The sequence below is a fragment of the Chroicocephalus ridibundus genome, chromosome 13, assembly GCF_963924245.1.
Source record: "Chroicocephalus ridibundus chromosome 13, bChrRid1.1, whole genome shotgun sequence".
NCBI lineage: Eukaryota > Metazoa > Chordata > Aves > Charadriiformes > Laridae > Chroicocephalus > Chroicocephalus ridibundus.
Window position 1 is genome coordinate 9,134,054 of NC_086296.1, and position 24,757 is coordinate 9,158,810.

Genomic DNA, 24,757 nt, shown 5'->3' on the forward strand with positions numbered 1-24,757 from the left:
CGTTCCTTGTTGCTGTATGTTGAGATTTTTCCATCCCCTCTGCTTGTACTGTTATGCTCTGCCTGTTTTCTGCGTGAGACAAGGATAACAAGGTAGCTCTGTTTTGAAAAATAAATGCCTATCAAATGAAAGCTGTGATTATTTTCTTTTTTTTTCTTTTTTCTATGTAGTATTTCAAGATTTTATTAATTTGTTTTTACATGTAGGCAATACAGCTGAAGTTAAGGTGAAGCATTATTTCAGATAAACTGCCTGGTGAGCAGAAACAGACAAAACTGAGGACGTTCTTGGTTTGTTCTGAAACGATGTAAATAATACTTCAAGATCGGTGGGCCTCTGAATTTTGAGCCACCTATTAACCTGACCTGAATGCTCTAGCTACGATATATTTTGCCCTCAGATTTCCCTTGCTGGGGAAATAAGTGCTGCCAAATGCAGGAGAACCTGGAAATCTTGATTCTCTGCAGCCAACAAAACAGATAGAGGGAATGCTAAGTCAGGATTTTTTTGTTGATTGGATTTCGTCCAAACTCCTTATGAAATACCTAGATTTAGAATGATATCTCTATATCGTGAGACTCTTCTTTAACTATGAAGCCTTTAAGTGTTTCCCTCCTATCAGGTATTACGGAATATTAAATTGGATGGGTGTAATGAACTTGTCTGGGAAACTTTAACATAGTTTGAAGCAGTAATGATCAGTTTGTAACAGCAGTATCTTTTGCTAGAGAACACTATTTATTATTTTCCATTCTATCCAGCCTAACTTCTTAAAAAATCCTCCATTGCAGGAAGTGTTCTTCAGATCGTTTCGGCACCTGGTCAGCAGTATTTGAGACCTCAGGGTCCCGTTGTCATGCAGACGGTTTCCCAAGCGGGAACTGTTCAGAACGCGCTGAACGCTTTAGGAAACCAGCATCAAGCAGGTGTCCCAACTTCCACAGCGGTGACACAGCAAGGTAGGCTTCCTAGCCTGAAGAAATGTCTCTATCTAAACATTCCGTGACTAAAATCACATTGATGTATGACTCCAAATTGTTATAGATGGTAATTCTGTAAGTTGAGTTCAGAAGCAGGTAAACTATGGAGCAAATCCTTCTGATTTGTGCATGATGTATACTGGAGTTCTAGATAAATTTTTAATACAGAGTTAGAAGAGCTTGAAACTGTTTTAAATACGTAGAATTTTTTTTACTAATTTTGTGTCTTAGGTGAGATTTTTGTGGCTAGAAGTGAGTTTGAAATACTTTGTTACTGTTTTTCAAAGAAAGATCGGGGTGATTATTTTTCTATACTGATAGAGAATGTCCAGCAATTCTCTCCGTTTTTCCGTATTGATTTTGCTTTTATCTAATTTTCCTTGCTTTGCTGTCTAATCAAGCTACTGTTTTCCCATTCCCTCTGCAAATACTGCTTAGGTGTTTGGTGCCTTGCTGCAAATGTGATCTGTTCCTTGCTTAAAAACACAATTGTGATGTTGATCAAAAAACAGCAGAGAAATTGCTGTCTAGTGCATTTACTACAAAACAGCAGATTGGTAAATGATGATAAATGCAATGCTAGGAGTTCGTTCCCTGGAAATGGCCATCTGCTGTAATTTTCTCAGGATATAAGCCGTTACCTCAAAACAGACTGCTTACTGCTCCTTTTTGGGGTATGAATGTGCCCTTGAAGTTCGTATTTTGACTTTCTGAAGAGAAAAACATCCTGTCATAAAATGGGAGAGGAAGTTTCAACAGCCTCCCAGTTGTCGGGAGCTAAAGGATTTCTGTCATAGTTTGGAAGATCTGTGGCTCAAATATTTCACCCTCCAGCTCTGATTGCATTACAGGTACTCTTAGTGTGGCCACAATTCAGAATGAAAATTGCTGTAAAATTTCTACAAAAACTCCCACATCTTACTACTCTCATCATGGTGACAAGAGAACTCCATTAAAAGCAATAATATCTAAAGTACTATTTCCAACTGATAAAAGAAAATGTTACTATTTTTGCTGCTTGTCTTTGGAGGAAGATGTAAAGCATATTGAAAACACTTATTTTGACTTTCTGAATTCTGGATAAAATGCCGAATAAATTTCATTGCATTGGGTGACTGGAAACTATAATGGCTGGGCTCAGGTGTAGCTGTGTAGTAAAATTGGATTTATGCTGGCTATCTGTATTAGCTTGTTTGTAAGGAAAATGCAGAAAGGCAAAGCTTAAACCTCTGCATACTCCTTGGAGTCTGTTATTCTTAATGTAAGGGCTGACACCTGCTTGTTAACTTGAACGCAGTTCTTCGTGGCTGTATTGACTTGCCGCTAAATACAGTTTCACGGTGAGTAGAGGAGGATTGTGTTGCTTTTCTAGGACAAATAATCGGTGCTGATGAGCAATGCATTCTGGCTGAGATAGAAACCTATATATCCTATCAAGAAAAGAACTCCTACGCAGCATGTGTAGCCTGCTAGTACATGAAGGGTATTACTGTAGTTTCGATTAGTTTACTTGTGTGTAATAGTTTAGTTGGCTGTCTGGGAAAACATCTGCGGGCAGGCGAATTCACAAGAATGCTACTGTGAGACTCCATCATATAGTTTCATCAACTTGTAGATATACTGAATTCGTATGTTTTCTGAAAAATCGTGGATGATTTGTTTACGATAAATTAGAGCAATCTTTTCCTGATTTAGAGTATAATGTCTAAATGTTAATACCTGTTGCGCTGTAGATGACATTTTGAATAAACTGTGAATGTAGCAGCTCTTCGTGCAAAGCAAAGTAAAATTCCATTGATCTATCTTGGATTTTTGTGAAACCAGTTAGTGTAAATATCTGTCAGATATCTGATGTGTAACAAACTACAAATTTGCAATACCCAATTGGACATTTAGACTAAAAATATGTCTGCAGTTATGATGCGTTACAGTTATGAAATATCTCCTTACTGAAAAGACTAAATGAAACCGATCTTCAGAAGAATAAATATATAAACACAAGGTTTATCCTCAGTTTGTATTCCAGGTAGAACTGCAGTTACTAATTTGTCGTCTGGTGACATGGGAGCAGTGTTAAAACCAGCACCTACACATGGACAATCACAGGTACTTAATTTTTATTTTCATATGGAAACACAAATTTTCAGCATTGATACTAAATCCGTACAGTAGTTAGAAGCTATAATTTACAGAGCTGGAATTAATTAGGTACTCTGATGATGACAGCGTAGGTAAAAAACCCAACTTTTGTCAGTGTTTCAGGTTGACAGATATGTTGCATTTTCATCTATAATCCATAGTTTAAAATAAATTCTGGTTTATAAAAGCAGCTAAAAGCTTTCTTGTGCTGTGATAGCAGACAGGTTCTTATAACTGTAATAATTATGTGGTAATACATAAATAAAGGAATTGTAAGATTTTCTGTGTGTTTTGAACACAAAGGCAACTGGGAAAATTTTTATAGATTTCTCATCTTAACAAGTTTTTAGAAGAGATACTCAAGCAACCTATAAAGCATAGGGAAATATCAAGTGTGTGTTAAACTGTGCGAGAACCTGCGCCTTACTGAAATGTCCCAAATATAAATGATTAATTTTATTTCCTAAACTATGAAAATGTACCTTAGAAAATGCAAGTAGATACTAAACTAAGATAGAATTGACTCTTTAATATGAATTGAACTTAGTTGTAGTCTTCAAATTTTATCTGGAATTTACACCTTTTGTGATTGGTCTAAGTAGTTGTTATAAACTTGATGCTGGTGGTATAAAGCAGACAGTACTCTGATCCTGATAGCTTCATTCTAAAGAAACTCAAATTCCGAAGCGACTGTGATGAGTGGCAAATGTTTTTTCAACTCTTCTTGGCAAAGGAAACGTATGAAGAAAAGAACCGGCTTTTGAAGGAGCGCCTGGACAGAATATTTTCAGGCAATGAGCGCCGTTGTTCCCGGGCCCCAGTGTATGGCAGAGACTTGCTGAGCGTTTGTTCTCTGACTGGTGAAAGCAAGCCCTCCCAGCCGTCTTCTAGCGAGGACAGCAGCTGGAGGTGGGCTGGCTTTGTCAACTGTTGCCTTTCTTCAAGTGCCTCTGGAGGCCCAAGTAACCCATTGCAAGAAATGATCCTGACTTTGGTTCAGCAACAAGAATCTCTAAAGGATGTTGTTAACAGGTAATGTGTGACTGCCTTGTAAGCCTTTACCACATTTAGTTATTTCTGAAACGTTCCTTTTCAAAAAAGCTTTAAAACCTTGTTTCTGTTCATGAGCTTCTTTGGTTTAGCCTGATTTATTTAGCAGTAAAGGGCATGCAGTATAAACATAAAAATAACAGTCACTTCTGTTTCTTTTAGGATCTTTATAATAAGAGTTTTCAGTGCCTCATTCCTAATTTCAAGCCCAAATTCAGCTGACCATACTTCAGTTTACATTCTTATGCTTTGGATTTACTTCCGAGTAGGTACCTCTTGGAGCCAACCAACAAGAGTTATGACACAGAGACGTAGCTAAAGCTGACATTTAGTGGGTTGTGTGCAGGGCAATAGCTGCAGTTTTCTAGAGACATGAAATGCAATTAGGACTCCTCAAATTGCTTTTAGTAAGTTTGGTGTGATGGGTGTTTCTTGTGTTTGAGCTCCAGTGACCGAATACAGAGGTCACAGTGCAAACACCTTAGCGGAAGCTATCATCAAAGCAGGCAAAACAAAACAAAAAGATAAAGGCAGATAGAGAATGTTAATACTTTGAAGGTATACAGCGCTTACTAAGTCACCTTAACAAAGTGGTTAGATAATAGTGTAAAACTACACGGTTGACAGGCTGAAAATTATAGCTGCAGATGATCGTTTTGTATGGAATTTTTAAACTGGTTATTCCCTTGTTTTCATGCTTTACACAGGGCTCTCTTCGTATTGCCAGCTGCAGTTGCTGCTCCCCCGTGTTTGTATGTAGCGAATCCCCCCCCTTCATACAGTCACAGACTGAAACTCCTGAAGCACAGTCTCAAGCAGACGGCGGCTCCGCACTTGCATCAGTTGCAACAGATTACAACTCCTCACTTGCTGCAGTTCCCTGACCTCCGGCTGGTGCAGTATGACTCAGGTAAAGGAGGACATGTGGTGATAATATTTTGGTAATTTCCTGTTTCACAGGAATGGAATGCCTATATAAAATGATTATTTGTTTTCTTGTTTGCAATATAGGAAAATTAGAAGCTCTTGCTGTCTTGCTTCAAAAGTTGAAATCTGAAGGGCGCCGTGTGCTGATTTTGTCACAGATGATTCTGATGTTGGACATATTGGAATTGTTCCTGAATTTCCATTTCCTCACATTCGTGAGGATTGATGAATACGCCAACCATGAACAACGGCAGGTAAGTTTGCCCTACCGGTTGTCCACTGGCACAGCAACATGTGCTGCTCAAGCTTTTATACACTGCAGCAGGGGAAGGAAATTTGCCTTGTTCCTTACTCGTTTTGAAACACTTGACTTTTTTTGTCTGTTTTTGATTAAGCTATAGTGAATTTGGATTGGTATTTTATTTTGGTGTATCGCTTATTTACTCCTTGCTTTTATGCTGTTTATGTAGGAGCTGATGAAAATTTTCAACAGAGACAAGCGCATTTTCTGTGCCATCCTTTCCTCTCACAGTCGTTCCACTGGAGTCAATCTTGTCGAGGCAGACACCGTTGTGTTCTATGACAATGACCTAAACCCAGTGATGGATGCAAAAGCTCAGGAATGGTGTGACAGAATTGGAAGATGTAAAGATATCCATATATACAGGTGATGGTTACAGATCAGTCACCGCTCTTTAACGTGCTTTCATGTGAGGTTAATTCAGATAGTGCTGCTCTGTATGAGCTGAAATAAAGTGGAAACATTGCTGAAAACTTCATCTCACTTCAATAAAAAAGATGCCAGGTTATTGTAGGAAAATGTGGTATTTTTTAATGCCAAATGTAATTAATGAGTCATACTTGCATGGCTTTTGTCTGTTAGTTTACGTGGAATTTTTTAAACGAGGTGGCTTGATTTTGTCTTTTTTTCATTACACTAATTATTAAAAGAAAACTTCAAAGTAGAGGTATGTGTTTTGTTCTTGGCCTGTACCAGAACTAAAAAAACCAAACCCACAAAACCCCACAAACCACGACATTTTAAAAGTTCAGTGTTATTCTCTGAGGGCAATTTATCTTTTTGTTTCCAAAAGCTGTTTTGGAAATGACTTACCAGATTTCAATTCTTTTCTTTTTCTTCTTTTTTTTTAGGCTTGTCAGTGGTAATTCTGTAGAAGAGAAGCTTTTGAAAAACGGCACAAAGGACTTGATCAGAGAAGTAGCTGCTCAGGGAAATGACTATTCAATGGCCTTTTTAACACAGGTAAGTTAATATCCAAAATGTGTTCAAACACCCGTGTTGCAGTGTTTAATAAATTCAGGCATCAGAATTGGAGTGTTTAATAACAGTTTACTAGAAATCTGTTTGGGCTAGAATTGATAGGTAAGCATAGTAGATCTCAGGATTGCTTGAATTTTGGCGTTAGGGCCGCATTCTATCAAATGCTGTCTCTCTGCTTTCATTCCGTTACTTGCACACTGACGCACAAGCACCACCTGCGTGACTTAATATACTCTGGTTTCTGGCACCATGCTGCAAAATTCTGCAGCGTATGTAAGGATGAAGGTTTCAACAGCTTTAAAAAGGTGAAATATGAAGTTTGGGTATTTAATGAGATAGTCTCTGAAGTGCTGCTGTGAAGATGCAGAAGACAGTGGCTGCCCATCCAGAAGCTGGTCCATCCTCTTTCAGCACTCCCAGTATGGTGGTGCAGGATGAGACAGTGTATATTTCTGACTTTCCTGTTTATGAACTGTTAACACTTTATTCTACTCTGTCCTACAGAACAGAAAATAGACAATTTTTCAGAAATAATGAATAGAGGTTTATTTTTTCGTTACTCAGTCCATAGTTTATAAGGTCACTTGAACCTGAGCTAATTCAAAGTTATATAAAAAATGGAATAGTCCTGAAAGCTGAATGTACTTTTTCTTTTTTCTTCTTTTTTTTTTTTTTGCTTACCAAGCAAACAATTCAGGAATTGTTTGAGGTTCATTCTCCTATGGAGGATTCAGGATTTAGAGTGAAAGCAGAAGAATTTGTAGTACTTTCTCAAGAGCCATCTCCAGCAGAAAATATTTCACCTAAAGTCGCAAGACCATTCATAGAGGTAATTATTAATACATACATTAAAAATACAGCTGTGTGACCTTATTATTAAACAGCTGCCATATTTTTTTTTTATTTGGGTAAATTCTGTCAATTTCTTTTCCCAGTATTTTTATGTTTTGTCACTTTCCTTGTAACAAAACTTCTAAAAGCCCACGGTTGAGCTGTGTACTTTCTGGGAACTGTTTCTCTTGCCTCAGCAGAGACTTATTCCAGAAATTTGTGTTGGATTTCAGTGAAGTTCTTACGGGGTTTCTTTCCATATATTTGAAGTCTTCATTATTTTTAAAATATGTCTTTCTGAAAGGCCCTCAACAGTATTGAACAAGAGGATGAGGAATCAACTGATTGCATACAAGAAATAGGACCCGAGTCAAGCATTGAACCTTTAATCACAGAGCTCTGTGAGACAAAATACAACGACGAGCCCTCACAGCTGCAGGAGTTAGTTGCTGTTGTGGATCAGGTACAATGACTTTACATGAATATTTGGTTAAAAAGTGGTGTTTAGTTCAAATATTTCAATTTGTTTGCAGTCTGGCCTTAAAGCAACTCTGTTGTCTATGGGATTGATACTGCCGTTAAACGGATGGGAAATCTCCTAGTGACTTAAGACGTTAAGCCGTCAGAGAGGGAGATTAGTTTTAAGGGGAGCTTTGATACGCTGTCCTTCAGTTAACGTTTCTTTTACTATCCTCAATACTAACTTTTTTTTTCCTTGATGCATTCTCTCAGCTGACTCCAATTGAGAAGTATGCTTTGAATTATTTAGAGCTCTTCCACGTTTCAGTTGATGAGAATGAGCCACGGTTGAATGAGGTAAAAAACCAAATCTTTCTTTTCCATGTTGTTCTGTCGCACAAGCAGGTTTATATTTTCAGTGTGAAGTGGAAATTTCTCCAATGACGTGGAGTGCTGTGATCATCTCTTGCTATACTTTATGAATACCAGAATGCCTTAGAGAGAGCTTATTATTTGTGGATTTTCTTGGTTTAAGCAGGTGTCAGTTCTTAATTTCTGTTTTATAAAATGGGAATTACTTTCTTCAGCACAGCTCAGCAAATATTTGTTGTACTCCAACGGTAGTGGGGGAAAAAATTTCATTCATTTCAATGAGCCTGTTTATTTGGGTAAAGGAGCTGTGTTCTGGTCGTCTTAGTTGTTTAACTGAAAATCTGAGTTTGCTTTATTTTGAGGGTTTAAAGACCCTCAACAGAGACCAGAAAATCACTTCTAAATGATTGTGAAAGTATCTGTTGAGAAATTGCTATAAGATTTCTGTGCCTAAAAATGTCAAAGTTTAAGGAGTTTGTCCATAAAAATACAAATCCAGTGTCTGTTACTGCATAAAGTTTATAACGAGTCTGACTTTCATCTAGATGGAATTGAAAACTGCAAAGAAAGCGTGGGAAGTCCAGCATATGAAGGAGTTAAAGGAAAAAGAGCAAAAAATGCTTTGGGAGGATGAAGAGGAACTTCTAACATACACACGGGAGGATGCATACAATAAAGTAATTCATGATTAATCTTGGTTTTTTAATGGTGTATTTCTTGGTTATTCTGAGAATACCTTTTCCTTCAGGGTTCAGTTGTATCATTTGAACTGTATTCTCTTTTTGCTTTCTAGGAATACGTCTATGAAGGTCCAGATGGACAAAACGAAATAATGCCAGTAAGTAAAAGCAACACCAGGCAGCCTAAATAGGCTTTTTATTTTTTGAAAAATAAAGATCAGTGGAGTCTTAATATTGCAGTAACTGCAAATTTTGTTCTCTGCAGCTTTGGACTCCTCCCACGCCACCTCAGGATGACAATGATATCTACATTGATTCTGTTATGTGCCTGATGTATGATACCACCCCTATTCCAGAATCAAAGTTGCCTCCAGTGTATGTTAGGAAGGAACGAAAACGACACAAAACAGATCCATCTGGTAAATGTTTCTTCAAAACTCTTCTGAGATTTATTGCTGAAAGTTTAAAAAAAAAAAAAAAAAAAAATCAGGGTTTTTTTCATACCTCTTGCATGTCTGGTCCAGTAAAGATCAAATTTGCAGGTTTGAAGAGATGAAAATTCTTGTCTCACTGTGGTCTCAAAGCAATAGAATCACTGGAAGCCCCAGTTCTTACAGTGTGTCTTTATTTAGACATAGAGGTGTTTTTAAAAGGACACTTCTAGAAAAGAGGCATTCTGCTATGTGAGTTAGGACATGGCTAATTTTACTTTATGCCAGGCTCTTTTTAGTTACTGACAGTACACTTTTAAGAAGCAGTGGGGAATACTCTGGACACATGTAGGAACGTTTTGCGGCTCTAAGTAGCAGAAGAATCAAAGAATGGTAGTAACTATTTACCAAGAATGTTGGTTGTTGGGGTTTTTTTTTGTCTCAGCTGCAGGTAGGAAGAAAAAGCAGCGTCATGGAGAGACAGTTATTCCGCCTCGTTCACTTTTTGATCGAGCAACTCCAGGAATGTTGAAAATGCGCCGAGAGGGCAAAGAGCAAAAGAAAAACATCTTGTTGAAACAACAAACGCAGTTTGCAAAGCCTTTGCCGACTCTTGTCAAACCAGCTGCTGAGGCTGGACAGGATAATCCAGAGTGGTTGATCAGTGAAGACTGGGCACTTCTGCAGGTCAGATGATACCTGCACTTGCTGCTGTTATTTATTGTATTTTTGCTTCTAATTTCAGAAATGGCTCTTTCTGCAGTTTATCTCTTCAAGGTTATTTCTAATTCTTAATGGTTAGTTTGGCATTTTGCTGACGTAGCTCAGAACATATTGCCTATCATTTGTGTTCCTTTAAGGAAAAATTAAAGGTTAAGCTACAGAATGCATGATTAAGTCCTATTTTTGTTGTGGAGACCACTTACTGTTGTTCCAGATCAGTTGTGCTGCCTGAAATAATGCAGCTAAGGTTCTCCCCACCTTTGAGAAGAGATCAGCACTTGAATGGCAGCTCTCTGTTCCCCTTATACTAATCCCCAAGTGTTCTCCTGCACGTTAGCCTGCATAATGGCATTTTATGCTCATTTATTCTCTGAGAACGTAGGTGAACACGTAGCCTGAGCCCTAAGCTATCTGTATCGTTGTAGTAATGGTGTGTGGATCCCTGCAGATAAGGGTAGGTTTGGAACGATTGGAACGATTTGTCGTCTGAAGCTTTTGTACCTTTATCTATTGTAGGCAGTGAAGCAGCTGCTGGAGCTTCCATTAAATCTTGCTGTTGTATCGCCAGCACATACTCCCAATTGGGACCTTGTTAGCGATGTTGTTAACTCCTGCAGCAGAGTCTATCGCTCACCAAAACAATGCCGAAACAGATACGAAAATGTCATTATTCCAAGGGAAGAAGGAAAGGTGAGTTTACATAGAATGATGCGTCTTTTTTTTACCTTAAGTTTGTAGAGTTTTTTTCCTTATCTCCGTAAACACTTGTTTTTTGTTAAATGTTTCAACAGTGTAAATAAATAACTTTTAAAAGATTATAAAATTATCCTCATCAGGATTTCCACTTATTTTATGTGATTTCTTTGAAAAGAAAAAGCAGCTGAACAAAATCTTCCACAAAAGATCATCTAACTTTCCTTCTTATTTTACAGCTAATGTACGAAGCTAATCCTAAAAAGAAGACAAAAAGTATTTATAAGGTGTGCATTGGTATTCTTTCAAAATCAAATCTAGACACTGTGGTATTTAGCAGCAATGGAGGTGGGCAGATAATTCATATGAGATCCATGTTGAGTGTTACTTGAGTTCTGAAACATCAATTAAAATTCCAAATTTATTTTCCTTTCTTAGTTGTTACAGTGGATTGACACCAGACTTCAGCTTTTGGATTTGGTAGATAAATTTTAAGTCATACAAGAAGTTTGTGATTTCACTTAAACTGTAGTGGGTATTTTTCCACCTAACAACCACCATGTAACTCGTCCTGATTATTTTGACGGTACTTAGATCTATAAAGGATGTACTTCATGCTAGGGTCTGAGCGGATTACGAATATATAGTGAATTTAATGCTTGAAACACCTTTTAGTAAATGAGGATGATAGTATGCTACAGAAACAAAAACAAATTCCATGATTATAAGCAACTTCTTCCAAACCATACAGCAATTTAGTGACAGAACTGGGTAGAAAATCTAGAACTTCTTGGCTGTAGTCCCATTCTCTGACTAATAAGCAGGTTTGTCCCTGACTGGCAGTTTCTACTTAGGAGAAGCCAAATGTTAGAGTGGCATGGTGTGCTGGATGTTAACGTAGCTGTGTTGGGAGAGCAGTGCAGTGATGGTTTTATTACATTATGTGTGCGCTATGCATAACTGTAAACTAATGGGCTCTTGGTTTGGGTACTGAATTAAACTTGCAAAATCTAAACTAAAGCAAAGATTCTTTTTCAAATTAGAGTTTGCCATTTCGTATGTCCCCAAGTGCTGATGCCAGTGTGACCGTGAGAACTGCTCCTTATTTTGCTCTTTCTTTATATATTTCCCATAGAGTTTTGTGTAACAGTAAGTTATCAGTGACACGAGGCAGAAACCAGTCTGTGATAGATATGTTGGAGTACGTTTTTAAATAACCTACAAGCGCACCATGTGTTTATACATAGACAAAATGCCACGTGGGTGTGTTCGCAATTGAAAGTTGGTTTGTTTTCTTTTTTTTAGACTAAAAACAGTCGCCCACTTCGTACCAATCAGATCTATGCTCAAGATGAGGGTGCCACCCACACGCAACTTTACACTAATCATTTTGAGATGATGAAAATGATTGCAGGGAAAAGAAGTCCACCTATCAAACCTCTGTAAGTTTAACTGGGATCATTCAATGTCCCTGTCACCACTGATATCCTGGAAACTCTGTTCTGAATTGCGCTCGCGACCGAGAGTTATTTTATGCTCTGTTTCAAATTGCTGTTTTGTTTCTCCGTTCTTGATCTCTTACCTTGCATCCCGGCCTTCAGTTATTGGAACATCTTCATATTTCATGTGTTTGGGTTAGCTTTTACTCGCTGCATGAATTTGTTTTGTGTGATTAAGAGCAGAAGAGCACTCCATTGTTGTGTTTGGGTTTTTTTAAATCTACTTTATAAACTACACTTTCCATTTGCCTGAATTGTAAACATTTTGATGTCTATGCTGTTTAGTAGTACGTTGTTTTCTATGTATATTCCTGCAGTAACTTTTTCGGTATTCATTTAATAATTACCCTGGGTTGGTCTTAAAATGTCTATCTATATGCAGGCTCCAGTACTGGTGGGAATATCATGAAAACTTCGCCAAAACTGCAGTGTCATCCACTAAAACATGTGAAATTAAATATTGGTTTTAAGTTGTTTCTGTCTCCAGTAATACGGTTTTGCTCAATTTCAGACTTGGCATGAATCCTTTCCAGAAGAATCCAAAGCATGCATCAGTGCTTGCAGAAAGGTGGGCACTCTCTGACTTGAAAGAGTTACGAATTGCATAAAAGTGCTTTTTTTTTTCTTCTTTTCTTTTTTAACTTTCAGTTATATATTTTTAACGATCATGTGCTTTGTCTTGTCTTTGTTTATAGTGGAATCAACTATGATAAGCCACTTCCTCCAATTCAAGTTGCATCCCTCCGAGCAGAACGTATTGCAAAAGAGAAAAAGGTACGGTCTCCATCTCAGCCATATACATGACTGCAGTAATTAAAAAAACTAAGCAACAGAGGAAGTACAAGAGAAGATGCCTCCTGGGGGAAGTTTGGCCGCGCAGTAGATGTTATGGGCAGCTGCAGATTGTTCATGTACTAAGGTTTAGATATCCAAGGTCCAAAGTGGGACCTTTCCTTGGGCCTGTATGTCACACTCGTTCTTTAGAAGCATCTTTTTGGAAAAGATACTAAAAGTATGTAAAAATCTTGTTTTATTCTTGACCATTTTGTAGCTCCTTTCTTGTATTATTCAGAAAGAGATGCTTGTCCTTGCTTGTTGATGGCAAATCACTTGTTGTGCTATGTTTTAAGCCATATAGAATCATAGAATTGCCCAGGTTGAAAGGGAGCTTTCAGATCATCTAGTCCAACCATCGATCGAACTCTGACAAAAACCATCACTAAACTATATCGCTAAGCACTATGTCTACCCATCTTTTAAATACCTCCAGGGATGGTGCCTCAACCACTTCCCTGGGCAGCCTGAATAACCATGAATATATATATACCTTTACTTTGAAACTAGTTAGGTCATGTAACTTGCAGCTAGAAAATTACGGTGAAGACAAATTTGTGTGCTGTATCTGCACACGCACGTATATAATACATCCTTGGAATTAAAAGGGTTTTGTTTGTTGTTCTGTTTTTTTAAAAAAAATACATCCTGATTGTTATGTGCGCTATTTTGAAGACTCTGAGGCTCACACCTTGATTTCCTAGGCTCTGGCTGAACAGCAGAGGGCTCAGCAGCAGACAGGCCCGCAGGCGCAGCAGCAGCAAGCCGGCCAGCAGCAAGCTCAGCAGCCAGCCGTACAGCAAGCACAAGCCCAACCACAGCCGCAGGCTCAGGCGCAGGTAGTTCAGCAGCCACAGGCAGTGGTGCAGACTGCAGCAACTACTGTGGCCAACACAGCAGTACTGGTAAGAAAGGGAGAACTTGGTGCCTCTGATGTAGTAACTTCAGTTCTTCTCTGTGTGTACCATATTTACGTGTTTTGTTGTCTCTGGAAAGTGAGAATTTTAGGTCAGTATAGTGAGATAAAGGTTATTTCTTTCTTTCTTTGTTTTTGTTTTGTTTTTTTTTTTTTTCCTGAACATGCTGGATGTCTTTGTTCTTATTTATTAAGACTTTTTTCGTACTATTACAGCAATAGGTCTTGGCATTCTGAGGTGGAAAAACACCACTGGTGGAAAATCTTTGCAAAGATTTTTTGCCTTTTTTCAGTTTAGACTTTAATTTAATTTAATCAAGTCTGAGCAAATACATTTCCACTGTCACTGAACAATGTTTATACAGAGAACTTGGGAGAATAAAGAGAACGTAGCTGAAAGCTACGCTGTTAAAGTAGCTTAAAAACCAAAGCTTTGTTAACCTTTGCAAGGCAAGTGGAATGTTGCATTTTACAGGACCTATCATGGTTGTTTTATTGCAAATCTGTGCAAAATTTTCATGGCTTTGTTAAATCTAGAGTCTGTTTTAATGAATCTGATGGCAGTCCAAGGCGTTTGTTTTTAGAGCCGATCCAGTTTGCACGCTAACGTGTGCAGGCAGTGGTGATTTTGTTTTGCTTGTTGAAAGGCAAGAATACTACAGCTTTTACAGAAAGAGACAGAGGATGGGTTCTGACCCATACGTATTGCTCTGTCTGCTGCTCGGTGATGGTCGTGTGTGAGTGGTTGTCTGTGGTGCACCAGAGAAATATATTGCTCCCTTCTTCTGCTAACAAGTATGTCGTATGACTGCTATTTACCAAACATTTGACTGGTCTCCAATTGCTCGTTAGCATGACAGAATCCTAATATGTCCATCAGTTGCTGTTGATGTGTAGAATGAATGAACAACTGCAGAAGTATCAGTGCATTTTATTGCATTTTTCTTATTTTGTCACTTCTAGAATACAGCATTGTGTTAAACAGCATAGTAGCATAAGAGCTATATTGAGTTTTCTTTTATTGTTTTGCTGAACTGTTACCTCAATTGTCTTCTAAATAGGCGGGCACGATCAAAACAGCAGTTACAGGAACAAGTATACAGACTGGTAAGAAGACTTTATAATTAGGCATTGGAGATGATAGGACATTCGGATTTTCATTTTTAGATTCTCACGTTTAATCTTGGCTTGCTTTCAGCTACAGTGAGTGGAAATGTAATAGTGAATACCGTTGCTGGAGTCCCTGCTGCTACCTTTCAGCCCATCAATAAACGTCTGGCTTCACCTGTTATACCTGGAACGCTGACTGTGAGTAGATCTCATCTCTGGTTGTGTCCCTGGACTGATCTCGGTTGAGCGTTTTATCAGCGTATCTGTTTTGTTCTTTAGCTTTCCGTGTTACCAGAAACTTTGCTTCTTGCAAATTTCACGTGTGTCACTGTGTCACGTGTGTCTAGCAAACCCCTCTTCCTTACCAAAATATCAGAATGCACCGGGACAGTTTATCAGAAAAAAGTGCCTAATAGATACTACTGTTAAAAATAGTTTGTAGACGAGTGCTGTCATAGACAATATATTATGCCATTATCATTCCCAGCCTGTAACTGTTTTGTGCTTTGTTAATTATTATCTTTATTATTATTTTAATGGCTTAAGACTACGGAAGATAAAGCAAAAAATTGAAAGGTAGTGAAATCAAATTTCCATAAAGTAGTTAAGGGTTTGGTGATCAGCCTGTTTGAAAAAGATGTAACCAGGTGCTGATTATTAGACTTACCCAAACAGAGAGATGTGTTAGAAAGTTTTGGACCTTCTTTGCTTTTGCATTTTTTGATCTTTGTTTTTAAAATTGTACAGTCCATTTCCATAAAGTTCTGTAGCTTTATGTGAGGGATGGAAACTGTGAGAAATAATGACTTTGTTCCTTTTCAGACTTCGGGAGGCACTGCAACTGCACAAGTGGTACACACGCAGCAGCGGACGGCGGCAGCGCCTGCTGCTTCCACAGAACTGGTGACCATAGCATCTACCCAGGGAGTTCGTGCGGTAACATCAGTGACAGCGTCAGCAGTAGTAACTACAAACTTAACACCCGTGCAGACCCAGACAAGATCTTTGGTGACTCAAGTTACACCAGGTAATAATTGTGTACTTAGGGATCTTTTTTTTTGAGGGTACGTAAAGGGCCCCCGAATTTCTGCAGGTTACTTGACCACCATAGCCCCGCAGTATTTAAAGTCTGGATTTGTTGGCAGCACTATTAAACAATGCTATGATTTTTCACTTGTTGGTGCTCGGCACTTGTTGGTGCTCAGATTACATTTTTTTCCAGTATTTCTGGATGAAGTGTTGCTATAGAGAGCTGCTTGGCCCCTAGGCATTACAATTAAAAAAGATTATTAATAATCTAGCAGTAAAATATTTGAATTGTCTGTCTTGACTGAAAACCATTGTGAAGAAAGGAACGTATATTTTATTATTTACTCTGCTTTTACATCATGTTTATGCTAACGTGGTGTTATTTGTAGTTAGCCCACAAACTGTGCTGGAGCGGAAAAAGACACATTTAACAGCTTGGCTTTTCAGGTGAAATCAATGAATTAAATTGAATGTTGAAAAGCTTTCTTCGGAGCATTTTGTGTTTTCTTTATTCACAGCTACACCAACGGTCCAGCTGTCTGGCAAAACAATCACCCCTGCTCACTTCCAGCTTCTGAGGCAACAGCAGCAGCAGGCGGCTCAGGTGCAGGTCCCACAGATCCAGGCTCAGGCACAAGCCCAGTCTCCAGCTCAGATAAAAACTGTAGGGAAATTGTCACAGGTGAGGAAATGCTTCTGAAGTAACGTGACATGTTACTCTCGTTGTTACTGTAAGCATCATTAGCAGTGTGTGTTGTATCCTGTTTCCTTGGGGTAGAGTGACATGCAACTCCTTCTTAAAGGACAGCCATTTCAAACAGTACCACTATCGCAGTAGGTCAGGATGTGAAGCACTTACTATTACTTTGTCACCAGTGACCCGTTGTGTAAAGGAGTTGCATTCTTAGCTTTTCCATCTTAACTAAGGTCTGGCATAGAATGTTTCTCCTTAAAAGCTCCAGTTTCACCTCCGTTTTTTTCCTGTAGTAATGTAAAAGATTGGAAATGATGGAAGTGTTTGATTTTTGCAGGAACAGTTGATCAAGTTGCAGAAGCAGAAGCTGCAGCTCCCCCAGCAGCAGGCAGCGCAGCAGACGCAGCAAGGGGCGCAGCAGCAAACGGCACAAGTACAAGTGCAGCAGCAGCAGCAAACTCAACAACTCACTGCTGTCACAGCACCTCGTCCTGGCGCAGTTCTCACAGGCACGACTGTGACAAACCTGCAAGTCGCTCGTCTTGTAAGTTGTCTTTGATTTTGCAAAAACAGTCTTAAACACCTTACGCTCTTTGTAGGTTTAAATGAACTGGATACTGGTCATTCATGCACACGAGTGCCCTTTGCATTACTTAGTACAAAAAATACAGCTGTAGCATAAATAGCTTTAAGTTGCACTTAACCACTGTTACCATCTCTGAAGTGGATTACTGTAAAGGAGCAATTATCTTTAGAAATGTTTACAACTATCACTTTATGATGACCTGTTACATGCAGCAAGTATTTTGTGTGCCAGTACAATAATCTTCATTCCTTACTGCTTAGACTCGTGTTCCTGCTTCCCAGCTTCAAGCACAAGGACAGATCCAGGCCCAAACTCCGCAAGCGGCACAAGTTGCTTTGGCAAAGCCGCCGGTGGTATCTGTTCCAGCTGCTGTCGTGTCGTCTGCAGGAGTCACTACCCTCCCCGTTACTGTTGCAGGCATTAGTGTTGCCATTGGGCAGCCACAGAAAGCAGCAGGTACGTCAACAAACTTGCTGAAACACGATAAAATTTTAAATCCCACTTTTGTAAAGGTAGGATGTTTCAAATAATGTCTTCTGTGGGACACTTGCGCTTTTTAAAAACTGAAGTGATAGAGGTTGCATTCCAGTTTGTTTCTAAAATGAGGTTAAGAGAATCGAGCTTATGCCATTTAATCTAGAGGTTAGCATGATTCTTTAGACAGATGTGGTTGGTTGGCGAGCAGATAGAGTTTTGAAAAGAAAGACATGGTAATTTAATTGTTTTTCTTAAAATGCAAAAGGGAAATAGGAAAACTTGTATTTCGTAACTGTCTCCTATACTGTGACAGAATTCTTCCTGTAGGAAGATCATTGTTAGAACACAAAGTTAGCTTACTTGTGCCCTTGGATAACAGGATGTTTTTTCCTTCGCTGCCAAAATCATATGTCTTATTCCCATTAAAATCAGTGGGGTTATTAGTGCTCAAAGCTATGCAGATGTGTAAGTCTATAAAAAGCACAATCTGTGTTTCCAAGCTGTGATTACTGGGACAAAGCAATAAAATGAAGACTCTTACAGTTCTAATTATTTTTGTCATTTTCAGGAGGCCAGACAGTAGTTGCACAGCCACTGCATGTCCAGCAGCTTCTAAAACTGAAGCATCATCAAGCAGCACAGCAACAGAAAGCTATCCAGCCTCAGGTTGCACAGGGTCAAGCGACTGTGCAGCAAAAGGTACTTGTTTGTCTCTCCCACTGACTTAGGTAACGCTTCTGTGGTTGTAAAGCTTCAGCTCCGAGTTACAAGGACGCTCCTAGAGAGTCCGTCAGTATTTCTAGGGGTGAACCTTAAGTATATGGTTTCTCATGTGCTTTGTCAGGTGCTGATTTCTCATGCCCCAAACGGGATTTTCTTTTCTAAGTAACAAAGATTAAGATTCTCCTTAGTCATTTCTAATATAACCAAATGCGGAACATTTCCAAAGTTTTTCCTGGTTTACAATATAATTTGTGGAAAATATACTTTTTCCTGAAATGTTATGTTCTCATGGACTTTGCTGTCAACCAGCCACCAACGTGGTTTTTTGGAAGTGCGTTATCGTATGAAGTGCGCGTATGTGTGCACTTGTGTAAGAGAGAACCTTTTCAGTAAATACTCAAGTGATTCAGAATATTTGTATAAATGCATGAAAGCTTTTGCCTAGTGCTTATTTTGCTTTTACTAATCCTGGGAGGATTTTATGTCAGTAATTAAGTGTAATTAATCTTGTTAACTACATACCCGTTATTTAAAATACACATATATTTTGTAGTCATTGATGCCTGTTTTTTCTCTTCTGCAGATAAATGCTCAACAGGTTACAGTCCAAACCCAACAACAGACTTCACAGCAACAAAAAGTAACTTACACTACCCAGCCTGCCATTAAAACACAGTTCTTGACAACTCCGATTTCCCAAACCCAGAAACCAGGTGGAACGCAGCAAGTACAGGCCCAGATTCAGGTACAGGTAACACAGATTTACACCTTTAAGCTCGGCTGTGACTGGAGAATTGTAAAGATGACAGGTGATGTAGCATTTTAGCACCCACTCATATTAATTCTAGTCACACATTTGTTTAAATTGACTTTATAATAAAATTCATTGGTGCTGAATATGTGGCCTTGTAGCAGGTCAGAGGAACTATCTGAGCTATAAGTTTGCCTCTCCTCTTTGAAATAAATTGAGTCACTCCTTTTTGTTAAGCAAGGGATTTTATACTGTGTTTACTAAGGAAAACTGAGCCAGAGTTGTTCTTGTTTTCTGGTGCTGCCTCTGAAGACAGTTCAGTTGTCTTCTCTTCTGCATAACTGGGTCAGTCTAAGCAAGGAAAGAGAAGAGGATTAGGAACTGGAAGCCTTACTCTTTTAGAAGTATATCTAAGATAATGTAGCCCGTTAGAACTTCTGTGCTTCCTTCAATTTTATGTATAGTTAGGAGGAGACGAGTATGTTGCAGTTAATATTGCATATACGACTTTTATTCTTCCTCTCCCAGCTAAGTTCTTCAATGTACTGATGTAAAAAGTTTTACAAAAGTACTGAGAATGCCGAGCTGCAACTTACCATGAACAGGACTCTGGAAAGGATTTCACCTGGTAGCAGTTTTGATAGGTGTGGTGTTTTGCTGCTATTAGCAATTTTTTATTTTGACCATATCTTTATTTCATGTCCCTGCAGGTTGCAAAACTTCCACAAGTGGTCCAGCAACAGGCTACTGTTGCCAACATTCAACAGATGGTTTCAGTCTCCCAACAGGTAGGTTTTGTGCTTGTCAAATATAGCGCTAGAAACACGATCTTACTGAAAGCTCGTTTATTTGAAATATGTGTATTTTCCATCTTATGTGTGGCATAGGCAGTATTTTTGAAGGATATAGCAAGTGCCCGACTAGAAAAATGAATCATGTGAATACTGAGTCAGCTGCTGTATATTCTCTAGTCTAAAACTTTGGTAGATGGAGCAATGTTTGCTCACCACTGTAGATAAGCTGAAAAACAGATTTTAAAAAAATATTTTCTACAGATGAAAGAATTTTTTAAAAATTGTTTTCTTGTGATGTATAGTCAAGATAGCAAATAATTGAAGTAATGAGCACCATCTGAGTTTGTTCTATGAAAACTGGGACAAATCAAGGTTACCAGTTGGTTTATTCCAGTTCGTAAAGCTGTGCCAAGTGTGTTGTAAAAGTCAGAATGGTGTGGTATCTGTTCTAAATGTGGTATGATAACAGATGGGACTAGGGCAAGAGAAGGTGAGATGCTTTGGTTTCCCCTCCCCTAACTACCAGGCAATTTGTTTAACGCTGTTCAGAACAATGCCTTTCAGACCATTAGCAACAGGCATAACTTACGCTGTTGATTGGCAGGAATGATTGAACTTTGGATGGTGGATGAAGTTATTGCCTTTGGTGCACAAAAATCTGAACCAATCGGCTCTTAATCTATCACAGGTTATAGTGCAGTGTTTTAGTGCGGAATAAAATCTGTGACTGTTTATCTTAAAACGATGATAAAGCGATATCAGCTGACTCATAACCACCTCAGATGTGAATGCTTCAAGGGCAAGGTAGACAGCAGGGAGTAGAAACCTCATCAGTCAACACAAGCTGAGTTGGCCTCTGTAGTCGCTAAGAGTTCCTAGGTAATTTTTCAAGGGACAAGGTTTTCAAAAGTCATTGACGTTGGCATAACTCTGGGACTGTTGGAGTCGATGGTAAAAAGACAAATAAACAGCTCCCCTCCCGCACACGCCAGTAACATCAGTGGGAGTAGGATTAGGCCATGCTGAGTATTTTTAAAACTGCGGTCTTGATGCGTACGTGGCATTCTTTTTACCTGCATTTTTAGCACTTCCCAGTAGATTCCTCTTGGATCAGTCAAGAGTTAATTTTCCCTGGGAGAAGCCCTTGCAGCTTCATTTGGCTTCTGCATCTGACAAAGGCAGCTGAAGCTGCTCAGTTTTCATTACCTTGTCCTCTGAACAAGAAGTTGAGGTTTTTTCTCCCTTGCTCTGGGTAGAGCTATGAAAATTAGATTTCTGGATGGAGTTCAAACTGTTGTACCCTAAATTGTCAATAGAGACTGGCAGCTGTAGTCTGAAAGAGTAATGTCAGGGACTGGTAGGAAGTCGCAGTGGCTGTATTTATTGTTACAATATGGTTGCAGAGTCGGCCTTTTAACTTGTTAGATCCTCCATTTATCCCTCTGTTCTTCTTACTCTTCCTTCACTTCTGCTTCCGCAGTACAGGAATTTTCCTGTTTATCCAGTGGGTTTTTTTTAAACCTCCCCTTTATCTTCTGTAAAGGATCTGGGCGAATGTCCTTTGATTTGCACTACAGAGATCTCAGTTACAGGCATCTTGGCTCTTAGTTCTGATTTATAAGGCTCTAGAAAATGTGACAGAACGGTGTTTCTCAGTGAAACCACAGAGCCCATGTTCCCAGAATCCCTCCCAGCCTTCCTACTCTGTCCAAGATGCTTATCAGTTAAGAGGGCAAATGCTTACCTAAGTAAGATGTCTTCTGTAGAGCGGCAATGTAATGAATGCTCAGTTTAATGCCAAACTATTCTTTTGTAATCGCCTTGTCATCCTAATGTCTAGGTACAAGCTCAACCCCAAACTGTGACACTTTCTCAGACGACAGCAGGTCAACAGCAGGTTCAGGTGATTCCTGCAACAACTGCTACTGCTCAGGTCGTCCAGCAGAAACTGATACAACAGCAAGTGGTGACAACAGCATCGCCCCAGATTCAGGCTCCAGGTGTACAGAACCCAGCCCAGACACCAGCAACACCTGAAGCCCAGAATCAGCAAGCAAAAGTACAAATGAGGACGCCTACTGTCAGATTAAAGGCACCGACTAAACCAAGTTGAACTAATGATTAAAATGCAATAACGGGGAAACACAGCATTTCTTGTTTGCTAAGCCAAGTGAGAAGCTACTCCAAACATACAAAATGAAGACAAACCACCTCTATTTTTTTTTTTTTAGCAGAAGGTGTTTTGCTGGTGAACATTTAAACATGGAAACTCTCATATAACTTCAGCGTGTTAGCAACTGTTTAGCACTCAAAATATGTACAAGATGCATTTTGCCAGTGTTCTCTGTGCTCATTCAGACCAGATAAAGCAAACATTACTTATGTTTAAATTCTGCCCAGCTTCAGAAAAGTAAAATGGTAGGTAACATGCCATAAATGTCAGTAAAATTCATCTATGTTAGCATACCACAAACTGCCGTGGGAATATGCAGTTCTTTGCTATAGTTTGGATGTGTGCTCAATACCTACGGCGAAGCCATTCAAAGAACCGTGTGGCTAATATAGCAAAGTATTTTCCATCTGTGTAAAAGCTGCGTGTTGTTCTCGCTTGAGGTAAACACCTCTGGAAGATCTAACACATTGGAAGTGCTCCCTGCGAAGTTTAGCCAATAAATGTGAAAACCTGTAAGTATATGTAATTAAAAAGGAAAAAAAGTTTCATTCTCCATTTTTGTAAGTCTTTTAAAATGTTTGTTAGTAGTTTTGTGTACAGTTTACTGAATCACCCAACCTGTGCGCTCATTCTCATACTTCACTTTAAGATAATGGATATTTTAGGCATGAACCGAGTAAATACTGTGTTGATAGTAGATGTGTATTAAAGTGTAGCCCATTTTTCTTTTGTAAAAGAATTGTTCGGTGGATACAGCTAAGCAAAGGATCCACAGCTGTTTCTCATGAGGCTTCTGTCAAGGAAACTCCAACTGATAAAAATTTAATCTCTCCGTTTCATTCTGCTCTTGCAACATGTTTAAATGTTCAGTACTTTCTACTCAGCTTTCAGCTCGGGGGGTGGGGGGCTAGGGGAAGCGGGGAATAGCGAAATTAAATCTAAAACTTAATTCTTCAACTGTGTAAAGAGTAAGATCTAACTTTTGTACTATTCTTTTACTAAAGCTAATGATGAATGTATCTTCAGGTGGGTATTTTGGATGTGAATAGAGCGTGGCCTCTTCCTCCAAATCAGTTTGCCTTATTGTTATGAAAAAAAAACAAAACAAAAACCCAAGCAAAAAGCTGCATAGAACTGCGAGGGTTTTCTTTACTTTTCTTGCATAAAATGAAAAACAGACTCTGTTTGCAAACAGCACTGAGTGAGGAATCAAAAAGCTCTTGGTGGCTTGAATGGATTTATTTTACTTTGGCCATAAAACTGCACGAGGTGTAAATTCAGACAAAAATTATAACATTCCTTTTCTGAGATGGTTTTAAAATTATTTTTCCATTCTGTGACCTTTTTACTCTTAGGAGGGGAGCCTATTTAAAGGCAAGGGAAGCGTATCTTTCTGTTCTTACCTCTGTGTGTACACACCTTTTGGTACCTAGTAATGCAAATGGCTTAAACAAGAAAGAATACCCAGCCAGCTCCTTTGTTTTAAGTAGGATAGGTGCAGCCCATTCTGTTTCAGATCACGAATGTAAACACTGGGTCAGGCAGCGTTCCTGGTTATTTTTTTAAATTAATATTAATTTTATACCGCTTTTCTCCTGTATCCTCTCTTTCTTGGACCCTCAGGTCTGCCAGTATGGGGGCATTGTTGGGATTTTTTTAAGCTGTTTGTGCATGCAGTAGTATTCACCTGACCCGTCTGACCCACTGGTTTGTGCCATTACCTGAACTTCGTTACTAGATGTGAAACTGGTAGTGTTGGCAGCAGGATAGTTTAAAACGCAGAGCAAATGCAGTGGTGACGGGTTAACTGTCACTGTGTACAGTATAGTGTTGCTCATCCAAAAATATTGCTTAGTTAGCCCCAGTTTTACTTTTAAATGTTTAGCTCTTATGTGCATGAACGTTGTGTGTGGGGGAACACTTCCAGCAGCGGGGAGGCTGTTGACTGCATCATTGTGCTGGTCTGATTTGGTGTCTAAAGAGGCAATTGTTTCTTGTTTAGGTCAGTTACTGAAGATAAAAATCACCCTTTTTTTTTTTTTCTTCTTTTTTTCCTTTTGATGTGTCTTTCTCCCAGGAGTGTGTTAGGAAGTCAACCTGTAAATAACTTATGAACATAAGCGTTTGTTACTTGATCCAGTAGGATTGTAAGGAATAGTGATGTATCCTACCTGAAGGTGTAATAAAGTGTACATTTTTATAACACCGCCTCGCCCTGCCTTCTCTACCATGTGGGGGAGGCTGTGCTCGCCACGGCCTGGGGGGATCACTGTCCTGCGGAGGGGGCACCATCATAGAATCACAGAATGGTTAGAGTTGGAAGGGACCTTAAAGATCATCTAATTCCACCCCCCTGCCCTGGGCAGGGACACCTCCCACCAGCCCAGGTTGCTCCAAGCCCCGTCCAGCCTGGCCTTGAACCCCTCCAGGGATGGGGCAGCCACAGCTTCTCTGGGCAACCTGGGCCAGGGGCTCACCGCCCTCACAGCAAAGAATTTCTTCCTCATATCTAGTCTAAATCTCCCCTCTTTCAGTTTAAAACCGTTACACCTCATCCTATCACTACGCTCCCTGATCCAGAGTCCCTCCCCATCTCTCCTGCAG

The 24,757-nt window shown here is 39.2% G+C and overlaps 1 protein-coding gene across 11 annotated transcripts in view; it reads left to right on the plus strand.

Annotated features, from left to right (window-relative positions):
* Positions 1–24,358, plus strand: part of LOC134522731 (E1A-binding protein p400-like) — a 51,561-nt gene extending 27,203 nt beyond the window's left edge. For 4 of the 11 annotated variants that reach the window (XM_063350711.1, XM_063350707.1, XM_063350713.1 and 1 more), the window contains 30 exons: positions 792–959; positions 2,995–3,086; positions 3,853–4,151; positions 4,877–5,079; positions 5,181–5,350; positions 5,567–5,763; positions 6,249–6,360; positions 7,064–7,207; positions 7,514–7,672; positions 7,942–8,025; positions 8,586–8,717; positions 8,834–8,878; positions 8,986–9,139; positions 9,597–9,838; positions 10,391–10,564; positions 10,807–10,854; positions 11,873–12,009; positions 12,578–12,634; positions 12,762–12,840; positions 13,605–13,805; positions 14,878–14,923; positions 15,015–15,124; positions 15,749–15,953; positions 16,474–16,637; positions 16,987–17,193; positions 17,496–17,691; positions 18,281–18,411; positions 19,019–19,180; positions 19,897–19,974; positions 21,821–24,358. In XM_063350711.1, the coding sequence (XP_063206781.1) occupies positions 792–959; positions 2,995–3,086; positions 3,853–4,151; positions 4,877–5,079; positions 5,181–5,350; positions 5,567–5,763; positions 6,249–6,360; positions 7,064–7,207; positions 7,514–7,672; positions 7,942–8,025; positions 8,586–8,717; positions 8,834–8,878; positions 8,986–9,139; positions 9,597–9,838; positions 10,391–10,564; positions 10,807–10,854; positions 11,873–12,009; positions 12,578–12,634; positions 12,762–12,840; positions 13,605–13,805; positions 14,878–14,923; positions 15,015–15,124; positions 15,749–15,953; positions 16,474–16,637; positions 16,987–17,193; positions 17,496–17,691; positions 18,281–18,411; positions 19,019–19,180; positions 19,897–19,974; positions 21,821–22,093 (4,469 nt within the window). In that variant the 3' untranslated portion in view covers positions 22,094–24,358. Of the gene's footprint in view, positions 1–791; positions 960–2,994; positions 3,087–3,852; positions 4,152–4,876; positions 5,080–5,180; positions 5,351–5,566; positions 5,764–6,248; positions 6,361–7,063; positions 7,208–7,513; positions 7,673–7,941; positions 8,026–8,585; positions 8,718–8,833; positions 8,879–8,985; positions 9,140–9,596; positions 9,839–10,390; positions 10,565–10,806; positions 10,855–11,872; positions 12,010–12,577; positions 12,635–12,761; positions 12,841–13,604; positions 13,806–14,877; positions 14,924–15,014; positions 15,125–15,748; positions 15,954–16,473; positions 16,638–16,986; positions 17,194–17,495; positions 17,692–18,280; positions 18,412–19,018; positions 19,181–19,896; positions 19,975–21,820 lie in introns of those variants that run through there. The other 7 variants (XM_063350710.1, XM_063350714.1, XM_063350715.1 and 4 more) reach the window with 5 other exon arrangements.
* The last annotated feature ends 399 nt before the right edge of the window (positions 24,359–24,757 follow it).